The sequence below is a fragment of the Papilio polytes genome, unplaced genomic scaffold, assembly GCF_000836215.1.
Source record: "Papilio polytes unplaced genomic scaffold, Ppol_1.0 DF821544.1, whole genome shotgun sequence".
NCBI classification, from domain to species: domain Eukaryota; kingdom Metazoa; phylum Arthropoda; class Insecta; order Lepidoptera; family Papilionidae; genus Papilio; species Papilio polytes.
In genome coordinates this window covers 1-15,912 of record NW_013527660.1, presented here as the reverse complement: position 1 = coordinate 15,912, position 15,912 = coordinate 1, and the positions used below count along the sequence as shown (strand labels likewise).

At 34.5% G+C, this 15,912-nt stretch overlaps 2 protein-coding genes and 1 long non-coding RNA gene across 3 annotated transcripts; all 3 read left to right on the top strand.

Annotated features, from left to right (window-relative positions):
- Nucleotides 1-548: 548 nt before the first annotated feature.
- LOC106108397 lies at nucleotides 549-3,354 on the top strand. The gene is made up of 2 exons (XR_001225935.1): nucleotides 549-2,183; nucleotides 2,845-3,354. It is a non-coding gene; the product is annotated as an uncharacterized LOC106108397 (long non-coding RNA).
- A 2,411-nt stretch (nucleotides 3,355-5,765) lies between these two features.
- On the top strand, nucleotides 5,766-8,959 carry LOC106108394 (ras-related protein Rab-21). Its single transcript, XM_013289556.1, has 4 exons — nucleotides 5,766-6,075; nucleotides 6,216-6,383; nucleotides 7,566-7,684; nucleotides 8,331-8,959. Exons 1-4 carry the CDS (start codon nucleotides 5,944-5,946, stop codon nucleotides 8,545-8,547), a joined length of 636 nt encoding a protein of 211 aa, XP_013145010.1. The 5' UTR covers nucleotides 5,766-5,943; the 3' UTR covers nucleotides 8,548-8,959.
- Nucleotides 8,960-9,984: 1,025 nt separating this feature from the next.
- On the top strand, nucleotides 9,985-15,502 carry LOC106108387 (ATPase family AAA domain-containing protein 3). Its single transcript, XM_013289547.1, has 8 exons — nucleotides 9,985-10,288; nucleotides 10,954-11,108; nucleotides 12,493-12,605; nucleotides 12,943-13,149; nucleotides 13,494-13,651; nucleotides 14,246-14,505; nucleotides 14,831-14,954; nucleotides 15,174-15,502. The coding sequence occupies exons 1-8, from the start codon at nucleotides 10,090-10,092 to the stop codon at nucleotides 15,485-15,487; spliced, it is 1,530 nt and encodes a 509-aa protein (XP_013145001.1). The 5' UTR covers nucleotides 9,985-10,089; the 3' UTR covers nucleotides 15,488-15,502.
- The last annotated feature ends 410 nt before the right edge of the window (nucleotides 15,503-15,912 follow it).

The window sequence follows — 15,912 nt, the reverse complement described above, 5'->3', positions numbered from 1 at the left end:
AGTCCCACATAACTCACGTGTCTGCCCCGAGTCATGGAGTATGCGTAACGCATTCCCCGGTCGGGTGGTCATGTGGGGTTGTCACTTTAGGTGCCCGAATTTCAAACAAACAAAAGAAAAGCTGTGCGGCAGCAAATTTTTTGCGTTAAAAAAGTTTTACATGTAGCAACAAATAATATTGCTTTAACATGTCGGTAATAAATTATTGTTAATATTTAGAAACATTTTAAAAGTAAACGTTTTACTCCATACATTACAACAATCGCCTATTTTTCTACAAACAACGTAAGAATTTATATCTGGCAACTCTAGGTCACTGTTAAAAAGGGACACAGTAGACACTTATAGCCTTCTCACTCAGGTTCAAATTTATTTTGCGTGTAACAACACTCTTGCAGTCTTAACATAAGGTTTTATTTTCTTAATTTTAACTGCAAGATGTACAGATAGATTTCGATCCTGTTGTACGTAGTACTTATTACTTCCATGACACAGCCAAATAATCCAAGTCCCGATAATTCGTGTACAGGGTTTTGTACACGGTTTTGTATCTTTTGTTTGTACACGGATTATTGGGTTGTGCATTATCATGGCATGGCCAATCATGGCTGAACATTATTGCCTTCCTTTCGTGTTCGTCGTTTTTTATTAATTTATATATGAAGTCCAAGGTAACAATTAAGCAAAGAATCGACTCCCCGTAAAAGGCCCAGGACGTACGAAGTGAACTAATTCTTCATGGAATTAAGTAAAAACTAAATCTCCAATATGGCGTCAACTAGGTGCAATGGCGGTATAGAATGAGTAGTGCGCAGCACGTACCGGCTAATCGATATTGTAAACTGTAACGCGTGTAAACCAGAGAAGCCAACAGTGAAAAGTAGTGGTCTACTGCTGCAGAAGCATGGTCAAAGGTTACAGGATTTTGAGCACTTCCTAGAACCACACATGGTAACTACCAGTGATGGTAAAGTGATAGATGCATTAGGAATGGGTTCAATTCTTAAGAAGACAAACAGAGAGACATTTGTACTAAATGATGTGTGCCTTGTTCCGAATATCACTAAGAATCTTTTTGGTGCTCTCAGCACATGATATTAACAAAGAAAGTTGAGTTGATTATTGGTAGTTGTATGAGTCACAAGGCACAACTTGCTTATTCAGTATCAAAGGGAAATTACGTGTAACTAGATACAGACAAACTCAAGGCAGTTTGTAACTAGCTGACTCAAGGAAGTCGCATCAATCACTGGTCACAGTTGATATGATTACCCTTTACCATGAACTCATGGGTCAAGATGATAGAGAAAACAAGTCATTGGGTGAGAACTTGATGTAAAGTCAAAGGTCAGCGGAAGCCTATTCGAAGGGTGCAATTCTGGAAAGACACAAAGAAGTTTGATGTTTAAGAAAAGACTCTCAGTCCAGGAGAATGTATTCACTCTGTCTGTGGTCCCTTTCCATAAAGTTGTTCGAGGTCTCAATATTTCGTTCTATTCAAAGAAGAATTCGGCAAATACCGTTGTGGGTACATCATAAAAAATATATCGCAAATACCTGAATTACTTGAGTCTGTTGTTGGCAGATGCAATGGCAAGTTTAAGAATTTCTGAGTGACAACGGAAGTGAATTCGATAATAACAAAGTATGCAAAGAATTAGAAAAGAATGGACAACCTCAACGACTTGTTATGCAGAGTTGGTCAATACTGCGTTTTTAGGACGAAGTTACAAATAAAACATTTAAGGATCGTCAGTTCTATGTTAAAGAATATTATGTTCTAGGTTGCTTTCTATTTTGGTGGATTCACGTGGCCGCTTGCTTGTTTGCCACCTCATTTTATAAAAACAGTGGTTGATTGAATTAATAATAGTTTGTAGGTTTTATGAACTATAATCTAAACTATAATCATCAACTTTCCTTTATCCCTATGGAGGGTTGGCACATTATGTGCTCCTTTTCCATACATTTCTATAGACCACCATATCTGAATACACTCCCATCACAACTTAACTATTTACTTAATTTTATAAACTCTTAATAATATTAACATGTTTACTTTAGGTGAAGAACTGGGTGAAGGAACTGAGGAGGATGCTAGGATCTGATATTGTTTTAGTAATAGCTGGGAATAAAATTGACCTGGAGCATGAGCAAGCTGTGCCTACAGAGAAACCTGAAAGGTACAGTTATAACTATTTTAACTTTCTTCATATATCTTATTTTATATATAATATATTTTACATGATTTGTATTCAAAAATAAAATATACATAAAAAATAGAACACCACCGTCTGCGGAATCCGATGACTCAAGCAACCAGTGGTCAGGGCAGACAGGAACTTTCTCACAATATGTGCGATTTCTAAAATAACCGCCTTTTGAATTGGGCCCTTAATCCTTAATCCTTATTTTAACATTTGATTTGGGTGGGTGTTATTATTTTGGATGACACACTAGCGGCTAGTTAGCTGATGAGTGTGTGTTGTATAGCTCTGAGATTTTAAATTTAACTTCACATTGTTGTGCCGCCTTACATCCTCCAATATCACAACTAAGCAGAAGTCGGGTGAAGAAGGTGAAGATGAGTGTGCATGCTGAAGTCCTAATTTCAGCCCTTTTCTCATTCCCTCGCTTTTTAAACAAGGGTGGTGAAAGAAAGTTTCTATGGCATGGGCTGGGACATATAAAAAGAGAAAATATCTTACTGTCCATATCCTCTGTTTTGCATCCACTATTTGGGCTGATTCCAGCTAATTGCTACACAATTTAATAGATATATCTAATTAGAATTAAGTTATAAAACTAATGATAAGCATTGTACTGATAATATTTCCTTTTCAGCTTTTCAAAATCAGTCGGCGCTCAACACTACTACACATCTGCAAAGGTTAACTTTGGAATAGAGGAATTATTCATTGTACTGGCGTTATAGAATGAGTAGTGCGCAGCACGTACCGACTAATCGATATTGTAAACTGTAATGCATGTAAACCAGAGAAGCCAACAGTGAAAAGTAGTGGTCTACTGCTGCAGAAGCAGTGATTAAATACAACAAGAATTTAAGACAGTAACTGAAACTAGAGAGTTTGGCTCTTTAATGATTACGAACAATATTACCGTTGAAGCATTAGATAAGGTGGTCAGGTTTTCAAGACCAAGGATGAACTGAACCGTCTATATGATGAGGTGATTGATGACCACCTGTATCATGCCTGTATGCCCCTGTTTCAATTGAAGATAGACATCTCAGATGACATTGCAACTCATATGCCTAAAGCAAAGAATTTAGATTTTTGATACATTGCTGGAGGAGTATCTTTGCCTTAGGTCAAGTTGTATAATGATGTCAAAGAAGGACAGAACATTTAACCATCTGGCCAGTCAGCTTTGAGACCATAAAGGGTCTTCGATGATAATTTCCAGGGAAGATACTGAATATGTGACAAGTTAGCCACTTCAAGAAGGACTGCCCAAAGAAGAAATAACTTGGAAAAGCTGGAATTGCCATGATAGCAATGCCAATAAATATCACCGATTGTAAGCGGGATTAGGATGAGTGGTATGTTGATAACAGGGTCACACATTGTTGCAACAAGAAGTGTCTGGTTACAGGATTTTGAGCACTTCCTAGAACCACACATGGTAACTACCAGTGATGGTAAAGTGATAGATGCAATAGGAATGGGTTCAATTCTTAAGAAGACAAACAGAGAGACATTTGTACTAAATGATGTGTGCCTTGTTCCGAATATCACTAAAAATCTTTTTGGTACTCTCAGCACATGATATTAACAAAGAAAGTTCAGTTGATTATTGGTAGTTCTATGAGTCACAAGGCACAACTTGCATATTCAGTATCAAAGGGAAATTACGTGTAACTAGATACAGACAAACTCAAGGCGGTTTGTAACTAGCTGACTCAAGGAAGTCGCATCGATCACTGGTCACAGTTGATATGATTACCCTTTACCATGAATTCATGGGTCAAGATGATAGATAAAGCAAGTGATTGAGTGAGAACTTGATGTAAAGTCAAAGGTCAGCGGAAGCCTACTCGAAGGATGCAATTCTGGAAAGACACAAAGAAGTTTGATGTTTAAGAATAGACTCTCAGTCCAGGAGAATGAATTCACTCTGTATGTGGTCTCTTTCCATCAAGTTGTTCGAAGTCTCTATATTTCGTGCTATTCATAGAAGAATTCGGCAAATACTGTTATGTGTACATCATAAAAATAAATCTCAAATACCTGAATTACTTGTGTCTGTTGTTGGCAGGTGCAATGGCAGCAGGCAAATTTAGGAATTTCTGAGCAACAACAGAAGTGAATTCGATAATAACAAAGTACGCAAAGAATTAGAAAAGAATGGACAACATCAGCGACTTGTTATGCAAAGTTGGTCAATACTGCATTTTTGGAACGAAGTTGCAAATAAAACATTTGAAGATTGTTAGTTCTATGTTTATATACTGTACTTTGTAAGCATAAAATAAAAGATAAATAAAAATATAAGACCTCTTTTTATTGTTCTCCAAAAAAATACTCAGCTTAACTAATAATGGTTGAGATCCAGTATCAAGCTGGTTTTCAGCCACCTCCCCCCCTTCCCAAGATGAATAGGTGACTGTAGAGTGACAATCTCATTTTACGGGTTAGGAGTTTAGATTAAAGATCATCATCTCAATAGGCCATAGTAGTAACGTTCGTCTCCTGATCTCTGTGGATATTTCGTTCTCCCTCGTCACCATTGAGCCCAGATAAACGAAAATGTTTACTATTACAAAGTTGTTACATCCTATAGTTACTACCTTTCGTTGTTATCCGATGTTGATTGTAAAGTATGTATGTGTGTCGTTTTTTCTGCATTTATTAAAAAACCTGCTTCGTTTGATTCTTTTTCGAAAGTAAGATACGCACTTTCCACCTCGTTGCCTTATCATTGCGACCTCAACCCGATTGAGAAAATCTAGAGCCTTCTAAATAGAAAGGTCCAAAAGAAATTGTATTATTAACTGAAGAGGCCTTTGCCTTTTAAAGCGAGTGATGACTGAGAAAAAGGAAGTGATGACTGAGATGACGTATGATAAAGTTATGTGGAGGACGAGGACAAAAACCTGTTGCGCCGACCCTACGGGAGTAGGATAAGGAGAAAGATGATGATGGACTGGAGAGGCCTTTGAGTCTATATGGCGAAAGATTGGACAACACAGTGCATGGGTGTGGAACATTAAGAGGAGGTATATTAAAAAAATGACGGTCATATGGAAGAAGGGATGGACCGAATAATTGTGTCTACAGCTAATGATACTGAAACAGAATCTGATTCTGTTTCAGTATCATCAAGCCCTCAAGCAGTAATGTTCCTTATTTGTGATCAGCAGTCATTGGAACATACTTTTCTTTACCCTACTATCTCATGTTTTCCCTGTTAATAAGGAAACATCGCTTATTTATATAAGCGGTATTTACTTATGTAAAAAAATAATTATATGAGCTTGAGTAATGAAATTACAGTGTATCTGAAATCTATTTATTTTCTAATACAATGTAAGAGCTTATATTGTTTCATCGAAGTATACAGGAAATAGTTTTATTTGATAAATTTGAAGAAAAGGGAAATGATGACATTTTTACGTATGTTTTTTTATTTAATTTAAAAAATGTTATACAAAATAGATTTATATTTAATCTATACGACTTTTTGATGTGTTCTATACTTTATGTTCAGTTTCTACTCTGTGGTAAACTCTATACATTATTTATCTATGGCACCGACCTTCTTTTCATCTCTTCATCGATTGTCAACATCATTTTGCCTATTGGATTTATCTGGATTGGATTTTAAATAAATGTGAGAGCTTAGGTTTCCGCAAATAAAAGAAATTAATTTTCAACTGTAGTAGTTCATTAAATCAAGACACGGATAGGATCATTTGCAACAATGTCTACCGCCCGTAATGGAACTCATAATTTTAAAGTGGTGTTGCTGGGAGAAGGAAGTGTGGGAAAGACTTCGCTGTTGTTGCGATACGTCGAAGACAAATTTAATGAAAGGCATACTAGTACGCTACAGGTATTGTGAAATGTTCTTAATAATCTTCATAAAATGCAATAACATCATAAAATTGTTGGGTACTTAGAAACAAATTAACGTCTTATTTGATAGACATCATATATTTAACACAATCCTTATAACAATTCTTTGCATTATAGGCAACATTTCTTAACAAGAAAATAAACTTGAATGACAAGAGAATCAATCTAGCAATTTGGGATACCGCAGGCCAAGAGAAGTTCCATGCTCTGGGTCCAATCTACTATAGGAATTCCAACGGAGCCATATTGGTGTATGACATCACTGAGGCAGATTCTTTTGTGAAGGTAAGTGGAACAATTACCAACTCTTTGAATCTCGCTTGTCCACTTTGTGTTCGATCAGTAAAATTGCATATTGTTGCATTGTTGTGTTGTTGATCACAGGTGGCAAAGTTCATTACTTGACTTGTCACCTACAGATGCTTTTATTGATCCCAGATAACAACTATTTTTAATATTTTTATTATTTAATATGTATACACTTGTCCGATACACTTATGGTAAAGAAAAAAATGATGATGCATCTTGCACATATCGGGGATAAGACTAGAAGCACTTGACAAAGAGTAGAATTGTGATATAAAACAAAGTCACTTAAAATAAAATCTTCATTAAGCAAATTTATAACTTTGCGGGTTGAAAATAAAATAAGTGCCGAATGTAAAATATAGTTGTTATAATAATACTTATTTCAAATATTCTTATTCCAATAATTAATTATGCACTAATGTTATTCAGGCAATAAATTTTATTCTAAAATATAAGCAATTATGATGAACATTATAAATGAATAAATGTTAATGTTCACCAATTAACATGAGTAACAAACCTTGATTATAACAACCTAAAGTATATTTTGAATGACATTTAGATATGATATTTATAGAATAAGTTTATGAAAATAAAAATACTTTGAACATTATCAACAGGTGATAGTGCTTCCACGGCTAATCTGTGTTGTAAATGGCTTCTATTGTGTAACAAACACAACATCCCGGAGAAGCTTTCTTCATTAATTGTTTAAAATAAAAGAATATTTTGTTCCTTTACTATCAAAAAGAATTGTCTATAACTTTTTTTTTAACTCTATAGAAATATTGGCTATGTTTGCAAGACAATGTCCTCTTTATGTGCATCTCCTCCTCTGTCAATTAAGGGTAGGCAACGCATCCGCAATTATGGATGTTTATGGGTAGCGGTAGCTTTCCATTTTGGTGGATTCAGGTGGCCGCTTGCTCGTTTGCCACCTTATATTATAAAAAAAGTGGTTCATTGAATTAATAATAGTTTGTAGGTTTTATGAACTCTCAATTATCAATTTGCCTGTATCCCTATGGAGGGTTGGCACATTATGTGCTCCTCTTCCATATATTTCTATCAACCATCATATCTGAATACACTCCCATCACAACTTGTCTATTTACTTAGTTTTATTAACTCTTAATAATATTGACATGTTTATTTTAGGTGAAGAACTGGGTGAAGGAACTGAGGAGGATGCTAGGATCTGATATTGTTTTAGTAATAGCTGGGAATAAAATTGACCTGGAGCATGAGCAAGCAGTGCCTACAGAGGAAGCTGAAAGGTACAGTTATTATTATTTTAACTTTCTTCATATATCTTATTTTATATATAATACATTTTACAAGATTTGTATTAAAAAATATATAATACATAAAAAAATAGAACAACACCGGCTGCGGAATCCGATGATTCAAGCAACCAGTGGTCAGGGCTGCAGAGACAGGACCCTCCTCACAATATGTGCGGTTTCTAAAATAACCACCTTTTAAATCAGGCCCTCAATCCTTATTTTTACATTTATTTTTATTATTTTGGGTTTTTTGACACACTAGCAGCTAGTTAGCTGATGCGTGTGTCTTGTATAGCTCTGAGATTTTAAATTTAACTTCACACTGTTGTGCCAGCTTACATCCTCCAATATTATAACAAAGCAGAATTCAGGTGAAGATGAGTGTGCATGCACAAGTCTTAATTTCAGCCCTCTTCCCATTCCCTCGCTTTTTATACAAGGGTGGTGAAAGAAAGTTTCTATGGCATGGGCTGGGACATATAAAAAGGGGAAATATCTTACTGTGCATATCCTCTGTTTTGCATCCACTATTTGGGCTAATTCCGACTAATTGCTTCACATATTAAATGATATATCTTAATAGAATTAAGTTATAAAACTAATGATAAGCATTGTACTGATAAAATTTTCTTTTCAGCTTTTCAAAATCAGTCGGCGCTCAACACTACTACACATCTGCAAAGGTTAACTTTGGAATAGAGGAATTATTCATTGTGCTGGCGCAACTAATGATCCAGAAGTTTGAGCAAGACTCTCAAAATAACCAGGAGGCATCTCGGGCATCCCAAGTCCTGATTGTGGATGATGAGGAACCAGTTCACAGGTCATGCTGCTTCAACTCAAGCCGCATCTAAACTTATAGAAACGCAAATATATTTAGATTATTGTAAAATATGTCAAAGTTGTATTACACTTTTGAAAGTCATTTTTAGCATATTAATAGTTATTTTATATGTATATTGTTATTTTTAAGATTTATTGTTAGAAAAGTAATATCCCTGCTTTTCAATATTTTAATGAGATTATAATTAATGTTTTCTGCAATTTCACTTTTATCTCAATAGGGAAATAAAATTGTTAATCAATGTGAAGCAGAGGTTATAATTTTTATGGTTTTGAAATCTATGATCTAAACAAATTAATGTTTAATCATCTTCATAAGTCTATGTCACATACATATGTCTATGGGCATCTATTTAGTATGCTTATTGAATTAAACATAATTATGTAATGTGCTTATTATAATACCATTGTCATGGTCAAATGCTAAATTTAGAATGATCAATGTCTATAAGATATTGTTCATGTTAGTATCGTGTATTTTCATTCCATTCATATTTTATTGTTTTTGTAATTTCTCTAACTATATTCGTATGTTACCCATCTGACAATGAGGCAAACCCCTCACTAAGTTATTTAGAACAAGAGCAAGTTTCTTGCATGTTGTATATTGCTTTGTAAAAATATTTTATTAATTTTCTTTGAACAAAATATAATAATTTAGATTTATTATATAGTCTCTGATGTTTGAGATGTTCCATCTTAAAATTGACAAATATCTGAAAGTCTTGTACACCTTGAAATGATAAAGGTCGGTAAATATGATAAGAAAGCATTTACACTATACGCTATTTTAATAAAACATCAATACCGCTTTTATTATTTTCAAAAATGCATAAAGTTACAAGTTTCAAGACAATTTTTCTGTAAATGAAACACTGCAAAGATGATTGTACATTTTCAATAAGTATATTCATGTTTTTCGATTACTTTTAAACAGTTCTATATATTCATTATTAATAAATAAAATGTATAAATAAATTTGTTGTCATGATGTTATATATTTTTTTGCTTCCTAAATCCAAATCTCATATAGGAACAAATGTTCACTACATATCCTCCAGTTCAAGGGCAAGTTTGCAGGCACCAGTTTGTGTTTGCATCATGCCAGTTGTATGCCATACATGTATGGCATACTGGCCAAATGCAAACCAAGCATTAATAGGTATTTGCTGCCCCAGCGTTTCAACATCTTTCGACCACATCACCCAACAAAAGGTGGGATTATGGTTTTGAGTATTAAAAATATATTACACACAAGGATGTAGTGCATTATATGACAATCCATATTATTATAGTCCATTCACAATAAGAATTGAAATAAAATCGATATCGCTATGTTCATTAAATCTTAAAAATAAATTGCAATGTACAAAGGTAATTATGCAGTCTATGGTTATAAGCAGTTACATATTACATACTCTTTGATAAACTCTATGATTTTAGTATGACATTTGTGGCGGCAGCGGATAGTAGTGCTTGAATTCTCCCTTATTTTACTATTCCGTGTTTCCTTATTTATTCCATTGTATCGTAGCGTTTCAAATAAAATCACCATGTCGTGGCTATTCGGGTATAGCCGGCCACAGGTACCACCTTCAGAAGATCCACCGTCAAATGATGGTGACTCCGGTGCCGCACCACCTGCTAGTGCTAATCTTACCAAAGCTGAGAAAAGAGCCATGGAAGCATACAGATTCGACTCCAGCGCTCTTGAACGCGCCGCTCAAGCTGCGAAGGAACTTGAACGATCAAGTAAGTTAACACACATTTAGTACTATTGCATAATGTAACCTCGCGCACATGACTTCAACTAGCAATTTAGGTTATACATATAAAATATGCATTACATTAACAAAATATATAGCGGGACATAAAATATATAGATAGTTAACACCTTAAATGCATAGTTTATTTTAGATTAATATTGTTAAAGTTTCTGTTATAAAAGTAAGTTACATTTAAAATAATCTTGAACAGGAATCCATAATTGTACCCCTTTTTTACAAAACTAGATAAATTGTATATTTCCGAAAAATCGACGCCATTTCTATAACAAAATCTTTGTTGTAATCTTGCTCATTAGAAGTTATTGAAAAAAACTTAAACAGTATTTGGGTGATTAGGCATCATCTTCAGTAATAATTGTTTGAATAAACAAACAATTACACACTTGAGACATGCATTAAATTATTAAATACATATGATTGTGCTTCTCTTTAGTGTGCTTTTTATTTCAAAAAGGCTCAAGTGTCTAATAAGTCCTTTTTGTTGTTCCCTCTTGTCTATTACAAAGACAGGATAACTAAAATTAAATTTCTTTGTCAGTTAATTTTTTGTAATTAGAAGTCTTATTAATAATTTTAAATTGAGGGTACTAGAGGAATAAAATGAAAACAATATTTAATATTATTTAACAGAACATGCCAAAGAGGCCTTGGAAATCAGCAAGATGCAGGAGGTTACACGCCAGCATGAGCAGATGGCTAAAATCAAGGAGTACGAAGTATCTATTGAACAGTCTAAAGTGCAGCAGAAGAAAATTGATCATGAGGAAAGGCGGAAAACACTCCAGGTATACTAACTTTTATGTAAAACTAATTATTCTTTGTGTTACATAGAAAAAAAACATTTTAACATAAACTTCCTTTCGATACATCAACTATTAAGTGTACAATGGGACACCAATTTCCATACATATTGGATGTTGCAGTATTTCATATTTTTAGATGTTTTTGTAAATGTATACCTTTAAATTAAAAATATCTTCATGAAATTCCTATAGTTTTAAAGACTTGATTTCAACAACTCCATGGCTAGGGAACATTTAACATGAGGAGGACACAAATTGCCCCAGCCGGACTATCTCAAAGAATCTTAACCCTTTAATGGTCAATACATGTACTAATGTTTATAACCTATTAAGATGACATCAAAAACCACTAAAATATTTCCTTGTTGTCATCCTCCAGGTTAATCTATCTTCCAACTTCTCAGTTATCACCTTTCAATACATACTTCTAGACCTACCTCTGGTGTACACTTCCACACATAAACCATTAAAATAACTTAATTGAATGTGAACTTTGTAAAATGTATACAAAACTCAAGGAGATATTACATTGTTTGAACTGTAAAGAATTACTTTATCAATGTCATTTCCATTAACAGAAAATAAGATAAGCAGAGTTTTACTTTGAATTTTAATAAATGCATCTCTCACCTTGACATCTATATTCTAATTCATCTTTACAATGAAACAGTTGAAAAAGAGTACAGAACAAACATTTAAAAAAAAATGGATGGAGAGGATGCCATTATACTATCATACTATTAAAAAAAGAAAGTTTTTTCTGAACAATAGAAGAGTAATGCCGTTTCCCTGTGTACATACAAATGAATGTTCATTGTAACTTCTGTAAGTTGACTTGCATTATAGAGTGTGGCACATTTGATTTGTAGAAGGTATCCAGCCATTGAGTATTAATTTCATTGCTGTGACACACATTGTTGTCCTTGTTTTTTCAAAACAAATGAGAGGGATGATAAAATGAGTTGATAAATGCACTTCAACAGTAAAAGTCCACAATAATCCTTCAAGCCTCGGAAAAAAGCCATTAATGTCTGCCCAGACATTAAAATACTTCAAAGGTTAAAACTATTCAGCTAGACAATTATTATATGAATAGGTTATAGAGTATCTATAATCATTAGTACTCAATTTTAAGATGATTTCTAATTTTATTATAATACCAAAGCCTTTTTTTGGGGTTAGGATTATCCTGACATTTTTAATTACAACTCCATATATCAGCTTTCTGAATTCATCTTGCACACTATCTATCCATAGTTTCTTTCGTCTCCACACAATCTAATTACTTTTTAGTTGTTAACCCGAAATACATAGTATGAATGGTTTGTTGTCTAATTATTGTCTATTTTCTTGTTTTATTGATCAGGAAGAGACAAAACAGCACCAGATGAGGGCCCAGTACCAAGATCAACTGGCGAAGAAGAGATACGAAGAACAATTGGTGCAGCAGCAGAAATCACAGGAAGAAATATTAAAAAAGTTAGTGCTTTACATCTGGTTTTACTAAGTATAGAAAGAAACAACTCAACTGAAATCTTAAGTAGGCCGGAATGACCAATTTCCAGTTCTGGGTGTTCTTTATATCTAAAGTAACAAATACTTTGATTCCATAAATTAGTAATATTTGATTAAATTAATTATGACATATACCATTTTGTTTAGTAAACGCCTTTTGAAAACTTGTAGTGGAATGCAGACACTTTTGCAATGTCTACTTATTTATTCACTAATAATAAAATTATAGATGATTGGAAACTATCAAATATATTGATAATTTAAAATTATCAGGTAAATTATTACAAATTGTATTTTTCAGACAAGAAGAGAGTGTAGCGAAACAGGAGGCGCTACGTCGTGCCACCATCGAGCATGAGATGGAGCTTCGGGAGAAGAACAAACTGAAGGCGATCGAGGCGGAGGCCCGCGCAAAGGCGAAGGCCGACCGCGAGAATAGGGACATCACTCTCGAACAAATACGTCTGAAGGCTGCGGAGAATAGGGCAACCATTTTGGAGAGTATCAAGTAAGTGAGGATTGCCTATGGATTGTCTATTTTTATATGAACTTTAATGTTGGTAGCTCAGGGGTTTGAGCACTTGTAACCCACAGGTTCTATATTCTAGCTATGAACCAATATTATTTTATATTATTCTAATTTCATACGTACAAAATTTACCCGACGTTATGTGCATTATTTTCTTACGGTGAAAGAAAACATTGTGATGCCTGCACATATCAGTGTGGGGATTCAAAGACATGTGTAAGTCAATCCACAGTTGGCCAGCGTGGTTGATTAAGGCCTGGTCACCCTAACTTAGGGTAATCTCTGAGCGACTTGTTAAGATAATTGAATTTGTTTTTACACAGGACTGCGGGTTCTGTGATTGGCACAGGTCTGAATGCTCTGGTGACGGATTGGGATAAAACTTTAGCAGCGGCTGGTGGATTATCACTGCTTGCACTTGGAGTATATACAGCGAAAGGCGCGACCTCTGTCACCGCTAGGTTCATTGAAGCAAGGATAGGTGAGACATTTTATAATATTAACAATATGATATCAATATCAAAGTTGCGGATGAAAAGAGATTGCATGTGGCTGAGATGCGTATGTTAAGATGGATGTGTGGTGTGACAAGAATGGATAAAGTTAAGAATGTGTACATTAGAGGAAGTTTGAAAGTAGCGTCACTGGTGGAGAAATTGAGAAGCAAAAGGTTAGCGTGGTATGGACATGTTATGCGACGAAATGATGGGGACATAAACCAGAAAGTGTTAAGATTGAATGTGGATGGCAACAATGGAAGAGGAAGACCGAAGAAAATATGGATGGATTGTGTGAAAGAGGATATGCTTAAGAAAGGAGTGGATTCAGATATGACGGCTGATAGAGATGTATGGAAGAGCAGCACATACTGTGCCGACCCTCCATAAGGGATAAGGGCAAGTGGATGATGAACAATATGATATCAATATAATCTATTCTTTTTTTTTAATCTTAGGTAAAGGGGGATTTTTGTCTTAGGAAAGACATGCCAATAATCTATTCTAACTATAGCTCCGATACTTGACTCGGACAGCATAGGTTTTCAATTATGTGATTTTTTTTAATTCCCCTTCAGGTAAACCGTCGTTGATTAACGAAACATCTAGATTTTCACTGCTCGAAGCTATAAAGCATCCAATACTGACGATGTCTAAAGCTGTGAACAGATTTAGAAAACCAACGGATGCTTTAGCTGGAGTTGTGTTAGAACCTAGCTTGGAACGCAGACTGAGAGATATAGCGATTGCAACCAAAAATACCCGATTAAACAAAGGATATTATAGAAATCTACTCATGTATGGGCCACCAGGAACGGGGAAAACATTATTCTCAAAGGTAAAGATTTTGATTGGTTTTTTTGCACAACTGACAGAGTATTTCCAAAGTATGTTTTTATTAATATAAATCTACTTGAGACACATAGACTGCGTGCTTAAATTTAAATGTCTACTGAGGGGTAATTTAGTTTGTCTTCTATCCTGGAGTGCCACAAAATAAATAACAAAAATAGTTGTAAAAACTGACTTTGAATCTCACTTCCTTTAATAACCTTTTTTAATAACTTTTTTCGTTCATTTTTAATATATTTATCTATTAGAGTTAATCAATCGGGTACTTTTTTTAATTAAATAAGAATGAACACTTGTTTTTTTTTTTTTAGAAATTAGCGAAACATTCAGAAATGGACTATGCTATTCTAACGGGCGGTGACGTTGCACCAATGGGCAAGGGCGCAGTCGCCGCTATACATAAAGTATTCGACTGGGCTAATACTAGTAGAAAAGGTAAGATTTTTACCACTTTAGAAAAACTTTGCTATCTTAAAAATGCGAAAGTTTAGATAGATAGATGTTTTTTTAGAGTTTGTAGCCTAAACTGCTGAATGGGTTTTGATACAATTTGGATTCGGTCTGGAAGAACACATAAGCTACTCACTTTTTTTTAATTCCACGCAGACGGAGTCGCGGGCGAAAACATTTATTAAATAATAACAATATTTTTAGGTGTCCTACTGTTTATTGATGAGGCGGACGCGTTTCTTCGTAAGCGTTCATCGGAACGGATCAGTGAGGACCTAAGGGCAGCTTTAAATGCCTTCCTTTACCGTACATCAGATCAGAGCAGTAGAATTATGCTTGTACTGGCTTCCAATACTCCGCAGCAATTTGACTCTGCTATAAATGACCGATTGGACAAAATGATTGAATTCGGTCTGCCAGGGTATGAGGAAAGGGAGAGACTGATCCGTCTCTACTTTGACAAGTTTGTGCTGCAACCAGCTTCGGAAGGGAAAAGGTTAGTGTTTTTTTTTAGTTAGTGGTGTAACTGCATATGTATGGTTATTGTGATTGCTGGGAAATATTTGCAACAAGCAAATGCTTGACTTTACATAAAGAACAAAAAAGTTTAAGCTTCAAAATGTTACATGTGAAGTGTCAACTATCCTCTATATAAAAACGAAAGATTTGTATTTTTGTATATATTGAGATAACTCAAACTCTTTTAGCTGTATTTTAAAATTTCTTGCACTATTAAGCGAGTAACATAGGCTATATTATCTCATATAGACAACGAACAAGAGTTAGTAAATGATGTATGTGAAATATATCAGCAAAATTTTAATTTACAATAATAGCCAATGCTTTTCTTTTCGGGAAGATGTATTTGCATTGCTGATAATAAAAATCCCGTTTAGAATTTCTTGTCTGTCTGTCCGCAAGCCGCGTTTGTTCCCGATAATCT

Coding starts and splice junctions, on each gene's coding strand:
- LOC106108394 (XM_013289556.1), top strand. CDS start 5,944: ATGTCTACCGCCCGTAATGGAACTCATAATTTTAAAGTGGTGTTGCTG. Junction 6,384..7,565: donor AGGCAGATTCTTTTGTGAAG/GTAAGTGGAACA, acceptor TGTTTATTTTAG/GTGAAGAACTGGGTGAAGGA. Junction 7,685..8,330: donor CCTACAGAGGAAGCTGAAAG/GTACAGTTATTA, acceptor TTTTCTTTTCAG/CTTTTCAAAATCAGTCGGCG.
- LOC106108387 (XM_013289547.1), top strand. CDS start 10,090: ATGTCGTGGCTATTCGGGTATAGCCGGCCACAGGTACCACCTTCAGAA. Junction 14,506..14,830: donor GGAAAACATTATTCTCAAAG/GTAAAGATTTTG, acceptor TTTTTTTTTTAG/AAATTAGCGAAACATTCAGA. Junction 14,955..15,173: donor GGCTAATACTAGTAGAAAAG/GTAAGATTTTTA, acceptor CAATATTTTTAG/GTGTCCTACTGTTTATTGAT.